The 22080-nt window shown below is 42.6% G+C and overlaps 1 protein-coding gene and 1 long non-coding RNA gene across 2 annotated transcripts; one reads left to right on the forward strand and one right to left on the reverse strand.

Moving 5' to 3' along the window:
- Positions 1-528: 528 nt before the first annotated feature.
- On the forward strand, positions 529-5865 carry LOC147823797 (protein FAM170A-like). Its single transcript, XM_087191470.1, has 3 exons — positions 529-701; positions 2345-2476; positions 5210-5865. The coding sequence occupies exons 1-3, from the start codon at positions 632-634 to the stop codon at positions 5863-5865; spliced, it is 858 nt and encodes a 285-aa protein (XP_087047596.1). The 5' UTR covers positions 529-631.
- On the reverse strand, positions 588-20377 carry LOC147823798 (uncharacterized). Its single transcript, XR_015443157.1, has 4 exons — positions 20078-20377; positions 5490-5802; positions 3114-3267; positions 588-683 (listed from the first exon to the last, which is right to left on the reverse strand). It is a non-coding gene; the product is annotated as an uncharacterized LOC147823798 (long non-coding RNA).
- Positions 20378-22080: the final 1703 nt, after the last annotated feature.

The raw sequence follows: 22080 nt of genomic DNA on the forward strand, positions 1-22080 counted from the left end.
GAATTGTGTGGATTTATGAGACACTCTCACATCTACACCTATATTATAGTACGCACCTCACACGTGTATCTACCTAATTTAAAGAATACTATTTAGGTATAAATTTACTATTTTCTATGAGACAAGCATAGTGCTAAGCCTAATCCTCTCTGCTCCTGCCATATCCTCACCACTGGGGACATTGATTAATGAAATATCCCCAGGCACATAAAAGGATTTCCTTGTTTAATCAATATTGTCTATCTACAGTTTGGATATGAAGGCCAAGATATGGAGATTGAGGTCAGTGACAGAAATTTCCACTAGATAAAAGGCGTCCATCTACATAGGCAAAGGATATTAGCAATCCTGCAGTGCTGCGACTACTTCCTGGGTCCTGGAACTCTAGTGATGTCATCGAGGGAGGGGTCACAGAACACTGCCCAGGCCTTAGTGATAACTGATATCAACATCAACTGTGGTGCCCAACTGATCACTGCTCCACACAGTGATCTGGTCAACACATAGCTTCTCGTGGTACTTTTTGGTTTGGCTACACAAATTTCATTCTTTATCATCCTTGACTAACACTGTGAGAGATATATCAGAGAGAAATTTACCTGATTTCAGCGATTCTCCAGAGAGTGAAATCATGAACCATAAACAGAAGAGAAAACATCTAGAAAGCAGACTCTCACCTCAACCTCCAAAGATGTCAAGAGGTACATGTTAGTATATTCTCTAAGGAGGGAATGAGGACTTGTCTTTGAAATGAGGGAGAAGAAAGGATTTGTAGTTTGTGGTGTAGGAGTGAAGAAGAGAGAGAGAAGTGGCTGAATGAGGGAAGATTTTTGTCTTTCCAAGGGCTCAGGTAGTCTGAGGGTAAAGAGAAGGTTCGGGTGATCCAGGTTTTATCTCTGTGGCAGAAGGGTCAGTCTATTCAGAATCACTCTAGTTTACACTGTCACATACACAGTCCAGACAACTTTTTTTCTTTGAAGAATGGATTTTCTGTCATTTGACTTCCTCCTGAGGATATTGGGAGTGTAAACGAAGTAACGATTTCTGAGTACTTTCTTCATTTTGATGAAGAAACTGGTTCATGGAACTGAAAGAAGCATTTAAAAAGTCATTATTTATTTATTTAAGCAAAAGTAAAAAAAATTTGGAGATATGTCTGTATGACTCCTATGTGAAATGTAAGAAGAATCAGGACACACACAAACACACATGCACACCCACACAGCCATACATGAATTAGCTATGAATGGTGAATTAAGGAGATAAGATTTGGCTTACAGAAAAATTAGAAATTAAACAGTTGATGTTGCCTTGGAGGTTAACAGGAAACAAGTAAGTCCGGTGATGGACAGCTGTTGTTCACTGATGTGAGCAGGAAGACTGGAGCTGACTCCAAAATTCAAAGGAGTGGCTCATATTCCTAAGAACAGTCTGATCTTTCCTAAAAATATTTTGAGCTTCTGCATTTTCTAATAATCCTTTGTACAGGGGTAAACTTGTCCTTTTTACCTTCATTAACATTAGCACATAATAAAAATGTTATAAATTATAAACTATAAAATATGTAAAGCACATACTCACATGTATTCATATACAAACAGACACACAGATAGGCACACACACACACACACACACACACAAGGCAAAAAATAGGTCAAAGAAAGGTAAATACTAACATCCACCACAACTGTCCACATACTATAGACCAAATGAAATTATGTTCCCCTTAAAAACACAGTACAACTTGACTTCACTAGATGAGGTCAAGCTACAGTAACTAGTACACACAGAATCTACTTCTTACTTGTGTATGTTCAAGGAAATAGAGCAGTTGTCTTTCCGGAGCTAATGCATAGGGTGAGTCTAAAAATTACTGTCATCCACATATGGCTTTCAAAGGAACACTGGATTACCAACATCCCGGTCAACTGGAAAGGGCAAGTGCGTGGATAGATGCAGAGGTCTGTATGGCTATAGAAGTGGCACACGACACTTGTATTCATTTTCCCTTGTAGCAAATGTTATCCCGTGAGCAGAGCTAAGTACAAGGCAGTTCAGAAAGCATGTTGTCATAGTCTACGTGGAAAGGCAGAAGCAAGGAGGCTCTGTGCCACCCACAGGTTGGGCAAATGTGGTGATTTGCAATGTAGTGACAAGATAAAGATTATTCCACGTTTAAAAATGTTTACTAATAGGAACCATATTATTTATGAAAACAGATGGAGGCAATATATGTTCACCGAAAATGCCAAAGGATAGACTCATATTATTTGCTTAAGAATAAATCAATACACATGAACACCAAACCGGGACCATATCTCTTCATCATGATTTACTTTCACAGGAGAGGTGACTATGCAAGCTGATCTTCAGGGTGAAGATGAGGTACTGGCTCCAACTCAACACTACAAAGTGAGGGATATTTCTTACAGAGCTTCAGAGCACCTCTCCCACGAAGACAAATTTCGTGGTGCAGGTATGGAGGGACTATTGAACAGGGTCCAAAAGTTAGTTAGGCACATCCCAGATTTTACTCGAATGCTTCTGACCATCAGTTGATACAGGCAATTTAGTCAGAAAGAAACAGAAAATAACCAGAAGCGGAAGTAGTCAATACCAAAGGGAAAACACCTAAGAAGCCTGGAGTAAGTCCAGGATCACTGGCGGATGGGTTTCTGCTAAGGAAATGGTGGGAGATTGGCCGAGGGGGTACAAAATGATCAGAGACACAAAAACAGTGTGTTAGCATGATCAGGAAGACTATGGAAGACTGCCACGAAGGTGTGAAGACACTAGCCGCTTAAAACAACCCCAACATCATAGGATCCTCAAAATACCTGGGTTTGAGATACATTATAGACACACCCAATGCAAAAGTACATCACATCCATGCATTTCCATAGGCAGTATTCACACATGGGTCCCTTCCCAGACCCATCTGCACTGTCTACACTCCTCTCTCCCTTCCTTCTCATCTTCCACAGGCACATGAGTTCTGTACTCTCAGTTTTTGTCCCAACTTTGCAAACAGTAATTATTACTCTAACTTCTAGATGATCTCACTCTCATTTTGTGTATTAAACTTTGTATAAATGAAAGTGCAAAATACATACCTTCTCTCTCTGTCCCTTCATGCATTCTTATATCCAGGAGCACTGGGCATGTAGCATGATTTCCGTTTTTATATTCTCATTATTGCATATATTTTTTTGTTTGAAGAAAAATATATTGACTGATTATACTTTGCCTGGCCACTAGAGTTGCTTTCTGTGGAGAGAATAAAGGGATGTTTTCAACATTCTCTTGCCTATATTTTGCTATATTAAGACATTTTTGTTGAGCGAAAGTATAAGATTTTTGTATCAACCAATTTGAACTCAGTCCTTCATTTTATTTTCTAAGGCAAACACATAAATGCCCACTTGGTTTTTTATAGTCTTCTTGGTACCCTCATTTTTTTTATCCTCCCACAGTTCTGCATTTTCAAAACTCATGATTTCTTTTTCCTATATACCTTGATTTTTGCATACTCATAATCCTTGATTATTTCTTTGGATTGCACATACACTAATGGCTCTAGTTTCAAAGAGAAGATTTTCACTCATTACATTGTATTTCTAAACAACGGCGAACAATACTCTAGCACTCACACACAAATCCATAAGCAGAGGGCATTCAGTCAACCCACAGATATGTGTCAAACTAACACAGACACACCCCAGTGTCATTCCCTTTCAAGCAAAATTTATTCCGTACTCAGATTTGTAGCCATCAAATCAGTCACACTGTAAAGCCTAATTTAATTTTAACCAACATGCGATTATCTCATACACACACTGCAGTCAACACACACCATGTCACTGCAATGTTTGCGTTGTACCCATGTAAGACACTAATTGGTCTAATGTGAGATTTCTGATGAGAGATCTTGATACTCTAAACAGTTAAATAAAGGGAGGCGAACTTGGTTCTCAGTGGCAACAGGAACAGTGGCATAGTGAGATCATGAATATTTATTTCTCCAAACTGAACACTTGACCAAATCTTTCATTTGAGGTTGTGACTGTCTAGGAGGTGCAGAGAATAGAGAGGCCGATGCAAAGGGGATCTGAGCTTGGACAAGAGGCACAGCTGAGCTGCTGTGCCTCACTTCACTCTTCCTTCACATACAGGAGGGGGCCTTAGGGCAGAGGACTAAGATTGAGGCCTCTGGGAGGGACGAATAGGAAATAAGCCTCGAAGCATATGACAAAGCTCCTCAGCACACATTTCCCTGAGAACACCCAGGCAATAGTGGCTGAGGCAGTGGACCACGCTGAGATGTGTAGGGGATGGGATCAGCACCTTCCCTTCAGAGCGGGGTAAATTCAACTTCACACACTCACGTGTCACATGTGTCACACTTCTTTACGCTACATTATGGGCCTATTTCTCTTTCATTTGACCTTTCTCTTTGGCAGATACTCTTCTCTCTCTCTTTCCCCTCCCATTCCCTAGTAGCATCACATGGGTACACCCTTGCACTCTTATTCCTACACACAGTTATTCTCAGATTCACCACTTTACATGTTAATCCCATAAAGAACTTTACTTCTCCTCAAAGGGATAACCTGTTTTAATCCTATATGTTTGATAGACCAAACACTAGAAAACGCATGAGCCCTGCAATATGTATATTTTCTTACCCAAATGTCACTTCTGCTCCCCTGTTATCAACTCTCCTTTGAGCTGCAGGGTCTGAGGTCATAAACATTTCCCTTGTCATGGAAGGCTACTGTCACACCATCTAACAACACTCACCACTCATACAGGAATCACATGCCCTGCCACACAACACTGTCCCACATACATATACACACGCCCAGCACTATCTGCTTTGACCAGTACCAGAAACATTCACCAGATACGACCAGAATATGTGTATGTGTGTATATATCTATATATTTGTGTGTGTGGATAATATGTATTGCATGTGTGTATATAATATAGATGTGTACGCCTATAACAATATGACATATCTCTGTTTATCTCCAGGCAACACCACAAACTCATGTTTCACATAGCTATACCAAGTACACACCTTGTATAACACATATACCACACACAGAACTCTGAAACATCACAGATACACGCATTCCCATCTCACAGGCCTTCACTCAAGGATGTTCTCAGGGCCATCTCATCCTCTGCTTTTTGAAATTTTTCCTAGAAACCAATAAATTACTTCAATATAGTCTACATGTACCATCCTGCAAGAGGCCTCTGCATCAAGATTTGATGGGGTGTCAGGAGGACTCCTCCGTTTCAAGTTCCCATGGACCTTCCAAGCTCGCCAATAACCACTTGATGACCTCAGGATGTACTGAAAGGGAAAGAGTCATGAACGTGTACTACATGCGTGTCCTAACCAAAAGGGGGGTCGCTATCTTCGAGGATACAGATGGAGAACTGGAGCCTCCCCCAAAAAGGATAAGCATAGCAAAACTTACCTTTCCTGAGGGGATTCCTCCAAGAGTCACCCTCATAGACCATACAGATACACAGCACCTAACTAACAGCGAGGCTCACTGGGACAGTGAGGTCCAAGAGGGATGGGAAGAGGCTGAGAATGCATCAATGCCTCTGGCTCAGGAGCCAGGGCCCAGCGTCAAAACACCTCCGGGTCTGGAGGGCCTGGAGCGGGGCTTCCGGTGCATGGCCTGCTGCAGGGTCTTCTCCACTCTGGAGAACCTTACGAAACACGTGGAACATGGCATTGAGGAGGGCTTTTCTTGCCTTACTTTCCACCTTGCCTTTGCCAGGCTAAGGAAAAAAAGGGAGCAGGAAAGAAAGAGGAACATTAAGAAGAGAGAATGGCAATATTAACACAACATCTGGAGGCTCTAGGGAGAAATTTCTGTGGGTTTGTTACATTTATATTTTTAATTTCTTTGACAATTTTTGTTTTGCTTTTTTTAACACATAGAAATTTTCATTGTCTTGACAGTTAGGAGAGGATACAAATAAGATTAGACTTCAGTACCATAAACCTGTGGGCTTAAATCTCTTCCTTCTATTCACACCTCTGTTCTGTTTCTGCGTCAGCGGTGCAGTCTTGGGAATGGAGAGTATAACAGTTACAAATGATAATATTGGTGAGGGTCGTGAGGCCCAGGTAAATCTTCTAATCCAGACGGGTTAGGGAATAATGAGGCCTGATCCTTAAGGTGCTTCTCCATCTGGCAGCCAGAAGGAGCGTGGAGTCACTAACAGCTGTCACATAGAGTACCTCACTCTCAAAGCCCTGGGGATGGCCCTGGGAAATTATTCCCAGCACTTTCTGGCCACCTGTGGCTGCCTGAACAGGCTTGCTGCTGCACGCCTGACACCTGCTTAGTCCTTCCCTGGTACTCTGGTCTGTTGCGGCTGACACTGTGAAGAGGGGTGGAGGACTGGGCTCTCCCAGGGCAAAGACTGAGGAGGGATCAGAGCACACTGATGATATCTATAAATCCCCAAACCTCACTGCCCATGATCTCGTTTGCCACCACATCAGGAGACTTCTGGAGAGCAGGGACAATCCCCATTTTAGCTCCCCCCACTTCCCAGAAATGTGCAGCACTGCCAATCAAGCAGCTGCTTCTCCTCAAGTATGGCTACACTGTCACCACAACAGCTGTGGCCATCCTACGTGCCTCAAGACCCCCAAATACCTCTGAGACGTACTTGTCTTGGCCACAGCAGAAGTTGGAGGGAGCTTGTTGCCTCCTACCTCCATAGGAGCAGCAAGAGACAGAAGGCTCCATCTGTGAGGAAAGGTCCACAGTAGACACTCATATGCTGGTACCTTAATCGTGGACTTGCTACTCTCTAGAATTGTGAGGAATGCTTGTCTGTTGTTGATAAATTACCCAGTACAGAATTTGTTACCTAAGTCCAAATGAACTCACATAGACAGACATTTCCTCCACCAGTTTTGCCCTGATACCTTCTTTTAAACCTTAATGTCTTTAACGCAGTACCATTCCTGGGAGAAGTTTTTGTTCTTCGTTCTCACAGCCTCCTAACTTCCCATTCACTCCTTATATCATAACATATGACCGTTGCCTTGTGTCACATCACATGGCCTTTTCAATCTCCTTGCTTTGATTTTTCTCCTGCTCCCTTCCATTCTGACCTACTATGCTCTGTGTTCTCAATTTCGCAGCTCACTCCTCTTAGCCATTATAGACTGACCCTTTCCACTCATGTGGCTTATCTACCATGTATGATATTCCCCCAACCCATAACTTCAATCATAAAATATTTTCCAAGGCATAGAACCAGATTCCTACTACATCCTACAAGTATATTACAAGCACCTCAAGATCAACATTTCCAATCCTACGATTGTTACCTTACTTCTGAAACCCGGCCTTCCCCTTTGTAGTATGTGTTTGTATAAACTGTACAACTTTACTCATTTGCTGAAGCTAGACTCTTCAAAGTCAATGTATGTAATATTTATATATTGTACATATTCCCATTTTGTCCCTACATTCAGTGGAATCCTTCTGCAAGTTTTGAATGTAACAGGTGCTGTTCAAATGGTAACTTCAGACGTGCTACTTCTAGCACTCTTTTGGAAATTCGTTGTGTATATCAGTTAAATAAAAAGCATCGTGTTCACACACCTAATATGTGTGCTATCTTCTTTCAACCTTCAATAAAACCCATGGTGCTCTTGATGTGGGTATCAAAATCTTGAGTAGTCCAGAAATATTTCTCTATCAATATAAAGCATAGCATGTACAATACCCATCGTTATTTTGAGGGGGTGACCAAGTATCTGAGAACATCTCTTTAAATATAAACACCTTGGATTGTCTACACTGGTAGCGGGATGGTGTGCAGGTAGGTAGTAAAAATGGTGCTTATCATAGAAGGAGCTGGAAGAAGGGACTGAGCACCTCTAGTGTAGAGCACAGAAGGAGTGGGGCCTGGACATCCTGAAACAGGCCAGGGAACTCAGTCTGTTTTTTCCAACACTGCTTGAGTGCCGAATGTAACGTGGAGGCGTGAGACTCCAGTGCAGACAGAAGCCTGTCCCCAGCTCCCTGGGTATTGTCAAACAATGACTGAACCGTTCTCAGATCACCCAGGGGCAAAGAAATGGCACAGAGAAGGTTCTGGAAAGTTTGACCCCATTGTATCGAAGGCTGATTATAATTAACAACATTGTTTCACATACTCAGAAAACTAGAAGAGATGATTTTGAATGTTCTCCTCAAAATGAAATATGATTATTTGAAATTGTGGATAACCTTAGTGTCTGGAGATCATCAATACACAGTGTATAAACATACCAAAATATCACACTGTATCCCATAAAGGTATACACTTATCTGTCAATAACAAAATATAAAACCTACAACAAACCAAATACTCTGGTGAAACAGCATCAGAACAGGAAAATACAAGTAGTTATTACCACTGCATTTATCACTGAACAAAATTATAGGTCATAAGCAATAAAAACCATAAAAATTATACTGACTGAAATGGAAAAAGCCAGAAATGTGATTTTTTTTGCATATAGCATAATGTATTTTTAAAAACTTCAAAGGCCTAGAGACGTTAAGAGCTAATGAGTTAGGTCACCCAAATGTCTAGTATAAACACAATGTTGAAGGTGATTTTCTGCATTTCCATACACAAAGACATGTTAAAATTTATTTTAAAATTCTAGTGAGAAAAATCTGAATGCATATAGAAATAAATTAAAACTGTGGATATGTCTTTAAAATAGAACAAAACATTATGTCTTGAAAAACATTAGGAATATAAAGCAAAATTTATACCAACAGGAAAATTCCTTGATCAAGATGTAATCAATTTTTATATATCATTATGTGAATTTTCTTGTAAATTTGTAAGTCAAATTAAAAAATTGTAAGGATGAACAAAGGAACAGAAGAAGCATGACACTTCTTAAAATAGAATTATTTGAATGGTTATGTCTCTTCAGCATCCTTTGAAAATTACGACAAATAATATTTCCCTGAATGGGCAGAGACAATTAACCACTGGAATATTAAAAAGAGACAAGAAATAGAGGGAGGTATTTATTTGAAAATCTGTTATTTTGAGCTGGCCCAACCAAATTTAATGATGAAAAGTATCTGGTTTATAATAAAATTATTTGGAGCCGTATTGAAATGTTATACATGAATACCCAAAAAACAATTCTCATAACTATATTCCTTATTCAAATACTCTATATTAATCCCCTAGAACATGGGACAAAATCATCAGTGTCAGCATTCTTGAAGTAGTGAATTACAGTAAAATAAATGTTCATCAAGAAGACAAAAATAAGATATCTGTACTATGTTCAAACAGCAAACCTATAGAAATTGATTGCCACCAAGCCACCACTGTTCGAAGTACTTAACAAAATACCAGACAGACAGCGAGGCCAACGTTACCAAAGAACCCCAAGGAAAGGCTATGCCTAACAAGAGAATAAACAAAGAAAAAAGGGAATCAGCACAGAAAAAAAAAATACAAGGACAGGACCGGGGATTTAGCTCAGTGGTTTCGCTGCCTGCTGCGCAAGCGCAAGTACCCGAGTTCGAACCCTGGCACCAAAAAAAAAAAAAAAAAATACAATGACAGGTATCGACACATCATTCAATAACACTCAATATAAGTGGTCTTAACTCTCCCCCCGAAATACATAGAATGATAGATTAGATCAAAATACACAACTATGTTGCCTCCAGGAGACATTCCTCAGCCACAAAAAACCCAAATAGATTGAAAGTTAAAGGTTGGAACTCCAGGAAAGCAGAGCCTGAAAACTGGCGGTTGTTATTCTAATTTTTGACAAAGCCGGCTTGAAACCAAAACCAATCACAAGAGACAAAGAAGGTCACTACATACGTATTGATAAAGGGAACAATTCACTAGAAAGAGATAACAATTGTAAATACATATGCACCAAATGTCAGTGAACCTATTTCATAAAACAAAACAACCCCACATAAAGGACAGATAGATAGCAACACAATCATAGTGGGGGGCTTTAATATCCCACTTGCACAATCTGTCAAGTCAACCAGAAAAATTTCAACAACGAAAAAAATCACAGCTGAACCATACCTTTAACCAATGGATTTAAAAGATATCTACAGGGAGACCCCAGGTCGCGCGGACGCCAGCAGCCTGCCCACCAGGTGAGAAAGCGGTGCCCCGCCGGAGACTGCAGGGCATCTGAATCTGCACAGCAGAGGCGCCAGGGGGAACATAAAGGCCATGGTTATGAGCCCCAGAAGACAGAGCAGAAGTGAATAACAGAGAGGGCCTTTCTGATGCTCCTTCATGAAAATTGAAGCCCACTGGGAAAGTGAAGAAAATCTCTTCAATGAAAGCACACTGGACCATCGTGGTTGGTAAGTTGGTGGGATCAGCACCTCCCATAGAAACCCGGACTCGCATGGAGGGAGGGCAGCTGGAACCTGCAGTAAAACCTTGCAGAGTTTCATCCTGCAGGAGGTCAGGGACCTCAACTTAGACCTTGCAGCCAGAAATCGGTCCGAATCTCAGTAGACTACTGCTGGCTTGCTGAGACTAATCGACTTGGACCCACACACTGCTGCCCACATTGCTTACCAGGACAGCAGAACCATATCCTGAGGGAGGCCTTTTTTTGTTTGTTTTGTTATATACATACATATATATATATATATATGTATGTATGTATGTATGTATGTATTTTCCGTTTCTCTCTTAACTTCTGGCTCTATACTTCTCTCCCTCTTTGTTCCTATTGCTGTCCCATTCTGAATATTTTTTTCTCTCTCTGTCCTCTTGACTGTCACTTTTATAGAAAGGTGAATACAATGTCTAGCTTCCCTATTGTTGTCAGTTTGTTCTGTCCTTGTCTCTGTTCTTTCCCTCTGTCTCCTCCTGTCTTCAACAGATCCCCACAATTTGCAGGATCTCCCTGTGTCCTCTAGCCTCACCTCTAACTTTTCCCTCTCCCTCTATCTCTCTACGCCTCCCTCCCCAACCCCTGCTAAATCCTTATCTGGAAGGGTAAATTTGCCATATTGAACGGTTTACTTTACTACAAACATATTTTGGGCTGGCCCTAGATTTTGATCTAGCTCGCATGGTTAAAGGTGACAGATTAACCGCTGCCACAAATCGTCATTTTCTAAGCTGTGTTTGATGCAGATTGCGTCTATTGGGCTAAGGTGTCATGATTGATCTAATCAGTTCTCCTCCCTGGTATACTGAAAATGAGATTGCCTAAGAGTCATTAGCGATTCAAAGCCTAAAAAGTCCAGCTATACCTGGAAGATATCTCTGAGAAGCAAACACTCCGCAGGTAGGGGCTCTAAACACCAGTAACAAAGGTACTCAAAATAAGAAATATTGGAGTATCAGCCCAGGAATTAAAGCAAAAACAGCAACAACAACACAATTCAAAATGAGAAGACACCTTGGCAGGACACAAACAGACTCCCCAGCTCACCAAAGGCAAATTCTGGGGGAAATGAGGTGGAAAAATATGACAACCATCTGGACACCCTGAACTGACAGCATAGGAAGTAACAAAACAGATGAATGAGGCCCTAGAAAAATTCAAAACAGAAATAATTTCCCAGATAACTACAGCGATGGTGAGCAGAGTGAAAGACATGATTACAGGCTCTAGAACAGAAACTGTTTAAAAAAACAGATGAGCTCAGAACCATGCTGGAAGCCATGAATGCCCAGCATAAGAAAGAAATGGAAACCATAAAACAGATTCAAACAGATATCCATTGAAAGTATTCACAGCAGATTAAGGGAATGTGAAGATAGAGTATCACATATAGAAGACAGGATTGCAGTTAATGACCATGAAAACAGAGATTTCTTCAAAATAGTAAGGGACCATTAGAAATCAATCTAGCACCTGCTAGATGATGCAAAGAATAACATAAGACTGATAGGAGTCCACGACAAAGCAGGAGAAAGGACAAATGACATTAAAAAAACTCTTCACAGAAGTACAAAACTTCCCAGACAGAGGTAGAGAACTGGACATACAGATAAGTGAGGCACATAGAACTCCAACTAACCATGATAAAAAAAAAGCTACCCCTAGACATATAATAGTCAAGATCCCAGAAATGCAACAGAACAACATCCTACAAGCAGTTATAGAAAAGAAACAAATCACATACAAAGGAAAGGCCATCAGAATCACAGCAGACTTCTCAACACAAACCCTCAAGTCAAAGAGAGCCTGGAGTGAAGTATTTCAAGTCCTAAATGAAAATAACTTCCAACCTAGACTGTTGTACCCTGCAAAATTATCTTTCAAAATCGATGGGGCAATTAGATACTTCCACGAGAAAGAAAATTTTATTTTATTGGTCATTTTAGGTATACAATATGACACTCATCATTGGAAATTTGCACCTTTACATATTCTCTCTTGGTTATTTTTCCCCCTTCCCCTGCCTCCCCTTCAACCCCTCCCTCCCACCCTATTTACAAAGACTTTGCTTCCATTTTTTCATTTTCTCATGCTAATTCCATGCCCTTCTTTCCTTTCCCCTATCCCTTCCACTTCTGCTTCCCCTTTGCCCCTTTTCTTCCTACTTCACATTATCTATTATACCTTTTAGTCCTTAGTTACACTTGCAGTTTCTCACACTACAGAAACTATTCGGTATTTCACATGTGTGTCCTATTTATTTCACCTAAGAGTATCGCCTCAATGTGCATCCATTTAGCTATAAATCTCTCTAATTTCTCATTTTTGATGGCTGAGTAGTACTCTGTTTTATCAAAAAAAAACCACATTATCTTTATCCAGTCTCCAGTTGATGGGCAATTGGGCTGCTTCCAAGTTTTAGCTATTACAAATTGTGCTGCTATGAACATGGTTGCACATATATCACTGTGGCACGATTCTTTTAATTCTTTGGGAAAGATACCCAGCAGGGATTCCCAGCTGGGTCAAATGGGACTTCCAGTCCTAGTTCTTTGAGGTATCTCCATACTGATTTCCACAGTGGTTGCACCAGTCTACACCCCCACCAGCAGTCAGCAGTGTTTCTCTTTCCCCACAGCCCTGCCAGCATTTGTTAATGGTTGATTTCATGATAGCAGACATTCTTTATGGAGTGGAGTCTCAGTATTGTTTTCATTTGGATCTCTCGAATGACCAGTGATGTTGAACATTTTTTCATATGTTTATTTGCTATTTCTACTTCTTTGTCTGAGAAATGTCTGTTCATTTCAGATGCCCATTTTTGGACTGGGTCTTTAAATTTGGGAGGTCTGATATTTTAAGTTCTTTATAGATTGTAGATAGTAGACCTTTGTCTGAGGAAAAGCAGGTGAAGATTCTTTCCCACATTGTGGGTTGTCTCTTCACACTGCTGGTGGTTTCTCTGACTGTGCAGAAGCACTTTAATAAGAAGAGATCCCACTTGTTGACTGTTTGTGCTAGTTCACCGGCAACTGAGGTTTTGTTCATAAAATCTTTTCCTACACCAATATCTTCAAGGGTTCTACCTAACCTCTGTTCCAGCCAGTTCGGTGTTTCTATTTTAATATTTAGATCTTTAATCCATTTTGATTTTATTTAGTGCATGGTGAGAGATATAGGTCTAGTTTTAATCTTGGGCAAGTTGAAACCCAATTTTTCCAGCACCACTTATTAAAGAGGCTATCTTTCCTCCAGTGAGGGTGCTTGGCTCCTTTATCGAAGCTGAGATGACTGAGTGTGTCTGGAGTTGTTTCTGCATCTTCTCATCTGTTCCACTGGTCCTCAGGTCTGTTTCTTTGCCAGTACCATGCTGCTTTTATCACAGTAGCTTTGTAGTATAGTTTCAAGTTGGGGGCTGTGATACCCCCTGCCATGTCTCTGTTACCTAGAATTGCTTTTGCTATTCTGGGTCTCTTCTTGTTTCAAATGAATTTTTGGATTATTTTCTCCAGGTCCAAAAAGTATGGTGCTGGGATTTCATTGGGGATTACACTGAATCTATATAGCAATTTTGGAAGTATAAGCATTTTCGCTATGTTGATCCTTCCTAGCCAGGAACAGGGAATGTCTTTCCATTTTCTGATATCATCTTCAATCTCTCTTTTCAGAGTGCTATAGTTTTGGGGGGTTTTTGGTACCAGGGATCGAACTCAAGTACTTATGCTTGCAAGGCAGGCAACGGAACTACTGAGCTAAATCCCCGGCCCCAAGAGTGCCATAGTTTTCAGAGAAGAGGTCTTCGATGTCTTTCGTTAGGTTGATTCCTAGGTATTTCAGGTTTTTGGGTGCTATTGTGAAAGGCATTGTTTGCCCTATTTCTGTCTCAGTGAGTCTGTTGTTCGCGTAGAAGGAAGCTATTGATTTTTGGGTGTTGACCTTGTATCCAGCTACTCTACTGAATTTGGTTATTAAGTCTAAAAGGCTTCTGGTGAGATTCTTGGGGTCTCCTATGTAGAGTATCATGTCATCTGTAAATAATGACAATTTGACTTCTTCATTTCCTATCTTTAATCCTTTTATTTCTTTCTCTTGTCTAATTACCGTAGCTAATGTTTCCAAAACTATATTGAACAGGAGTGGTGATAGTGGACATCCTTGTCTTCTTCCTGATTTTAGTGTGAAGGATTTCAGTTTTTGACCATTTAGTATGATATTGGCGGTTGGTTTTTTTATAGATAGCTTTTATCAGATTGAAGTCAAGACTGTCTATTCCATTTTTTATAGGGTTTTTATCATAAATGCATGTTGGATATTGTCAAATGCTTTTTCTGCATCTTTTGAGATGATCATATGGTTTTTGTCCTTGGCTCTATTGATATATTGTATTACATTGATTGATTTGTGTATGTTGAACCATCCCTGCATCCCTGGGATGAATCCCACTTACACCTGAGATAGTTCATGAACACCAAAATAGCACTCCAAACAATTCTAGGGGCCCAGGATTTAGCTTAGTGGTTCTGCGGCCTTTCTCTCAAGTGCAAGGTCCCAAGTTTGATAACCGGTACCAAAAAACAACAACAACAAAAAAAAAAAACAAACCCAAACATTTCTAAACAATATCTTAGAAAAACATGATGAGGGTCACAACTCCATGAGGCCCAACAGAGGGAAGCCACCAAGCAAGGCAAGAAACTAAAGGGAAATGGGGAAAAATAAAAAGTAAAAGAGCCAACAACAGGAAAACATCATGACAAGGATCAGTCAATATTTATCAATTATAGGGGCCAGGGATTTAGCTCAGTGGTTTTGCCACCTGCTGCGCAAGCACAAGAACCCAAGTTGGATCCCCGGTACTAAAAAAAGAAAAAATGATCAATTATAACCATCAATGTTAATGGCCTCCATTCACAAATTAAAAGAAATAGACTGGCAGAATGAATTAAGCAAAATCCAACAATAGGCTGAACAGAAGAAGCACATCTAATTCAAAGACATTCATAGACTGAAAATAAAACGATGGAAAACAGTTCTCCATGTGACAGGAACCCAGAAAAAACCAGGGGTAGCAATCTTATTTGCATACAAAATAGATTTCAAACCAAAACTAATTAAGAGAGACAAAGAAGGTCACTACAGCCTTCTGAAGGGAACAATCCAAGAGGAAGAGATGACGATCATAAATATATATGCACCAAATATGAAGGCCCCCAACTATACAAAATAAATATTAATGGACATGGAAAACCAAATAACTACTAATACAGTTGTAGTGGGGGACCTCAATACCCTACTATCACAAATAGACAGATCATCTAGACAAAAAATCAACAACGAAATTCTAGAACTGAACCAAGCTTTTGAACAAATAGACTTAATAGATGTCTACAGAGTATTCCACCCCACATAATCATAAGATACATTCTTTGTGGCTGCACACGGGTCATTCTCCAAAATAGACCACATGCTAGCTCACAGGCCATGTTTAAGTAAATGCAAAAGAACTGAAGTTTCCCCCTGTATATTATCAGACCATAGTGCAATAAAATTGGAGATCAATAGCATAAGTAACTGCAAAACCCCCACAAACACATGAAAATAGAATAACACCCTCCTGAACAACCAATGGGTCACAGAGGAAATTAAAGAAGAAATTAGACAGTTTCTCCAAGTGAAGGATAATGCCAGTACAACATACAGGAATGTATGGGATACAATGAAAGCAGTTCTACGCGGGAAATTCATAGCACTGAATGTCCCTATTCGGAAAACAGAGAGAGTTCAAATAACATAATGCTGAACCTCAAGCTCCTAGAAAAAGAAGAGCAAAACAAACCCAAAGCTTGTACAAGAGAAGAAATTATAAAGATCATAGCATAAATCAATGCAATGTAGATGAAGAGAATGATACAAAAAAATCAATGAATTGAAGAGTTGGTTTTTCAAAAGAATAAATAAAATCGATAAACCCTTAGCCAACCTTATCAAAAAAAGCAAAGAAAAGGTTCAAATCCATGCAATTAAGAACGAAACAGGTGCAGTCACAACAGATCCAGCAGAAATCCAGAAGATCATCAATACCTAGTTTGAGAACCTATACTCTTAATAAAATGGAAAACACAGAGGAAATGGACAGATTCCTAGATACATGTGAATTGCCAAAGTTAAATGAAGAAGACATAGAAATTCTAAACACTCCAATTACAATCAGTGAAATTGAAAACGTAATTAAAAATTTACCAACACAGAAAAGCCCAGGACTGGATGGCTTCACTGCTGAATTCTACAAGAGATTTAGAGAAGAACTATCGCCATTACTCTTTAAACTCTTCAATGAAATTGAAAGGAAAGCAATACATCCAGATTCATTCCTGGAAGCAACTCTTACTTTGATTCCAAAACCAGGGAAAGAGCCAACCCAAAAAGAGAACTACAGGCCAACCTCCCTAATGAACACAGATGCAAAAATCCTCAACAAGATGCTGGTAAACAGAATACAGAGGGTCATCAAGAGGATCATATACCCTGACCAAGTTGGATTTATCCCAAGGATGCAAGGATGGTTCAACATAGGTAAATCAATAAATGTAACACACTACATTAACAGAATCAAGGACAAAAACCATATGATCATCTCAATTGATGCAGAAAAAGCATTCGACAAAATCCAACACCCATCCATGATAAAAACCCTATAGAAAATTGGAATAGAAGGTCTTTATCTCAACCTGATTAAGGCTATAGATGAAAAACCAACAGCCAACGTCATACTAAATGGTCAAAAACTGAAAACCTGCACGGTAAAATCAGGAACAATACAAGGATGTCCGCTATCACCACTCCTGTTGAATACACTTCTGGAAACATTAGCCACAGCAATTAGACAAAAGAAAGAAATAGAAGGAGTAAAGATAGGAAAGGAAGAAGTTAAACTGTCATTATTTGCTGATGATGTGATACTCTACATAGAAGACCCAAAAAACTCTGCCAAAAGACTTCTAGACTCAATTGACAGATTCAGTAGAGTAGCTGGATACAAGGTCAACACTCACAAAAAAGCCTTCTTGTACACAAATAACAGACTCACTGAGATAGAAATTAGGGAAACAATTCCTTTCACAAAAGCATGCAAAAAAAAAAAAAAGAAATATCTTGGAATCAGTCTAACAAAGGACACAAAAGATCTTTACACTGAAACCTGCAGCACTCTGAAGAAGGAGATCGAAGAGGATAGAAGAAAATGGAAAGACATCCCTTGCTCCTGGGTAGGAAGAACCAATATAGTGAAAATGGCCATCTTCCAAAACTGCTATATAGATTTACTGCAATGCCGATTGAAATTCCAACAACACGTTTCACAGAAATAGAGAAAACAATCCAAAAATTCATTTGGAACCAGAAGAGACCTAGAACAGCAAAAACAATTCTAGGCAAGAGACATGGTGAGGCGGGTATCACAATCTCCAACTTGAAACTATACTACAAAGCTACTGTGATAAAAACAGGATGGTACTGGCAAAGAAACAGACCTGAGGATCAGTGGAATAGAAGATCCAGAAACAACTGCAGACATACTCAGCCACCTCATCTTTTTTTTTTTTTTTTTTTTTTTTTTGGTACTGGGGATCGAACTTGGGTCCTTGCACTTTCAAGGCAAGTAGCGGAACCACTGAGCTAAATCGCCGGCCCAGCCACCTCATCTTTGACAAAGGAGCCAACCATCCTCACTGGAGGAAAGATAGCCTCTTTTTTTTTTAAAGACAAAATCCCGTTTATTAAATTGTTTTAACAAACTGAAAAAACCCTTGAAAGATTTGGGGTTACATATTAAAATGAGTCTAACTGGGCCCCCAAAGAGTGAGTCTTCCTTTGCACTAGGTGTTCCAGCCAAAAGGATGCATGCAGGGAGCAGGCCCTGTGGGTTTCAGTCCAGGCCCTCCTGGGTCCTCCTTCGGTTCAGACCTGCACCTTTTGTGAGCTCCACTGCACTATGCAAACCACTCCGTGATCCTCTGGTCTGAACTAAACTTGATGGTTATTGTGATACCAACCAGTAAATTATTAAGGAAATAAGCCTGATATGTTATTCAGAAAGGCTTAGGAGAGTGTGCAATCTAACAAAGGCCTTTAAATCCCTGATACATGTCAGGAAGCTCTAAATGATGCCTCTCCTAACTGGGCAAAGAGGTGACTCCAAAAGGCCTCCCGGGATTTAGCTCAGTGGTTCCGCCGCCTGCCTCGCAAGCGCAAAGACCCAAGTTCGATTCCTGGTACAAAAAAAAAAAAAAAAAAGCAAGAATGGAAAAAAGGCCTCCGTGGAAAACCATCCAAAAGATGATGATTGCAACAGGACTCTTGGTAATCACAAAAGGTTTCTGGATCCCTCTTCCTCCCATGCTGGCAGTTAGAACCGTGGCCAACCTGTGTTCTACAAAGTCAGAAAAAAACAGCTTCTGAGCCAAAGTCTTAAGTGAGAAACACAGGAATATCCTTCGTCTTTCTTCAGCGAACTTCCCTTCCACTTAACACTCGAAAAGCATTCCTACAAATCATTTGGGCTCCTTGAGTCTTACTCGTGGGCACATTTTCATTTTCCTCACTTTTAGAAATGACTGCATTTTCCTCCATTACCACGATCATTTTCCCGGCCTGTTTTTCTCTTTCTTTCGTTCTTTCTTTTTGAAATCAGAACCACTAAGCACCTAGAGACGCCGCGACCAGCAGGCGAGTGGAGTCTTCCTTCTCTCCAACTACGGGTACCTTTCCACTCCACGGACTTCAAGGTTTCACTCGCCATTTCGTTCCTTTCTCCCTCGCTCGGTTTGGGGGGGGGGGGCGGGGGTTAAGGGTACAAAGAGGCTGAACCCCCCAAACAGAAAAACAGAGGTCTCTTTGGGGTTTGTTATGTGGGAGAAAGGGGGTGATTTTTTTTTTCTTCATAGTAAAAATTACTAGAAGCCGTACTTGGTTTTAAGGAAAAGTTGAGTCAACCAGATCGGAACAGGGAAGGAGAACGAGAAAACGAATAAAAGCCTTCGGTGCACCGCGGGGGGACCCGGAGGATCGGCCGGGGCCGCACCCCGCACACACATCCGCAGGGAGAGCGACTTTCGAAGGAGCGAAGGGAAACCTCTCGGATACTTAAGCGCGAGTTTCTTCACCCACGGCCAACCCGAGGGTGAGCCCGGCGGTCCTTTTCGCTTCCCCGGGCTCCGCGTGCAGGCGCGGGCCACGCACTACCTGGCTCGGGAATCCAGGCCCCGAACGGGCAGCGCCGGGGGCGCCGGGCCGGGTCGGGGGAGCCCGGGCTCCTCCCCGAGGGGAGCTCGGCCGCGGCCCCCGGCCCTTCTGGCCCCGCGCCGCCGCTCCTGGCCGAGCCCCGGCGGCAGAGCGAGGAAAGTCCAAAGCGGGCGACGGGACGGGGCGGGACGGGACGGGGCGGGGCGGGGCGGGGCGGGGGCCGGGAGTGAAGGCGGAGGGGCTCGGGCGCCAGGCCAGGGCTGTCAGTTCGTCAGTCCGCCCGGCCGCCCCAGCCCGCGGGCCTGGCCTCCTCAACAAAAGACCCCGACCAGGCCGCCTCCCTCCGACCGCCAGCGACGAGCCGAGGCCCCCGAGCTGCATTACCTGGTCGCAAAGGGTTCGGCGGTGCTGTCAGCCCCGAGTTCATGGTTTGGGTCCAGGGCTCCCGACGCTTGATCGTCAAGAGACCGGGAGGGAAATCACCAAAAGCTCACGCAGAGAAAACGCCCAACTCTAACCCGGCTCCGTCCGCGCGTCTCTGCCGCTCCCTCGCCAAAGTCTGAAAGCGGAGCCAGCGAACCAGATCCGAACCGGGCAGCAGTGTCGGGGCGGCGGAGCCCGCGCGGCACGCCTCCAGCTCCGGTCCCGGTCCTGGTCCCGGCGGGGAACGCGCTCGCCCGCTGCCTCCCCGGGCTCCTGCGCGCAGGGCAGGGCCGGGCCGGGCCGGGCTTCGGGGGCTGACGAGGGGCGTCCGGGCCGGCGGGCGAGGCGGAGAGCAGCGGCCCGAGCCGCCGCCCCGGCGCGCGGAGCTAAAAGCGAGGGGGCGGCGGCGATGGGACAAAGGAGACCGTGTGCGGAGGGAGGAGGCGGAGGAGGGCGCGAGGCGGCGGCGGCGGCGGCGGCAGTGGCTTCTCCCTGGCGGCCGCCGCGGGCTCCCCGACAGCGGGTCAGGCCTCTCCAGCAGCGCCGCGGGCCCCCTGGTCCCGGGTCCGCCGCCGTCACCGTCGCCGCGTCGGGAGCCGCTCAGAGTCTTCTGCGCCGATCCCGCCGGCGCGCGGCGCGGGCACCTCCTGGCCAGAGCTCGCGGGCGGGCGCCCAGGCTGGCTGGGCTCCGGCCCGCGCTCCGCTCGCGGCCTCCTGCCTTTGCCCCCGTGCGCGGCTCAAGTGAACTCCATGGGGGGCCGCCGCCGGCGCCTCGGACTCCCGGGCTGGGCCGTGCCAGGGGGCCGGGGCCGGCTCCGCACTTCGCTCCCCGACGCTCTCAGCTCCCGGAGCGGGACTCCTCAGCGTGCCAGTCCTCGCCGCCGGCGCCACCGCCCCCAAGATAGCCTCTTTAATAAATGGCGTTGGAAAAACTGGATTTCAACCTGCCAAAGATTAAAACTAGACCCATATCTATCACCATGCACTAAACTAAGATTGAAGTGGATTAAAGATCTAAATATTAAAACAGAAACACTGAACTTGCTGGAAGATAAATTAGAGGTCTTGACGATACATGTAGAAAAGTCTTGAGGACGGACATTCGCATAGGAAAAGACTTTTTGAACAAAATCTCAGTAGCACGGGTACTAGCACAAAGAATCAGCAATTAGGATCTCATTAAAAACTTTCTGCATTGCAAGAGAAACCACCAACAGAGCTAAGAGACAACCTACAACATTGGAAAAATTTTTTAGCAGCAGTACCTCAGACAAAGAACTACTACCTAGAATATACAAAGAACTTTAAAAAATCAGACCCCCCACATTTAAAGACCCAATTCAAAATGGGCATCTGAAATGAACAGACATTTCTCAGACAAGGAAGTAAAAGCAGCAATGAAAATGAAAAAATGTTCGACATCACTGGTCATTGGAGAGATGCAAATGAAAACAATACTGAGATTCCACCTCACCCCTGAAAGAATGGCTGCTATCAAGAAATCAACGAACAACAAATGGTGGCGGGGTTATGGGAGAAAGGAACCCTTCTCCATTGTTGGTGGGGTTGCAGACTGGTGCAACCCGTTGTGGAAATCAGTATGGAGATACCTCAAAGAACTAGGACTGGAAGTCCCATTTGACCCAGCTATTCCCCTGCTGGGTATCGTCCCAAAAGAATTTTTAAAAATCATATCACAGCAATATATGTGCACCCATGTTTATAGCGGCACAGTTTGTAATAGCGAAAGCTTGGAAACAGCCCAAATGCCCATCAACTGGAAACTGGATAAAGAATTGTGTTTTTTAAATAAAATGGAGTACTACTCAGGCATAATGAATGAGAAACTAGAGACATTTATAGCTAAATGGATCCATATTGAGGCCATACTTTTAAGTGAAATAAATAGGGCACACATATGAAAATACTGAATAGTTTCTCTGGTGTGAGAAACGGAAAGTGTA

The sequence above is a fragment of the Heterocephalus glaber genome, unplaced genomic scaffold, assembly GCF_053883595.1.
Source record: "Heterocephalus glaber isolate CG9 unplaced genomic scaffold, H.glaber_assembly_v1.0 deba00001564, whole genome shotgun sequence".
Taxonomy (NCBI): Eukaryota; Metazoa; Chordata; class Mammalia; order Rodentia; family Bathyergidae; genus Heterocephalus; species Heterocephalus glaber.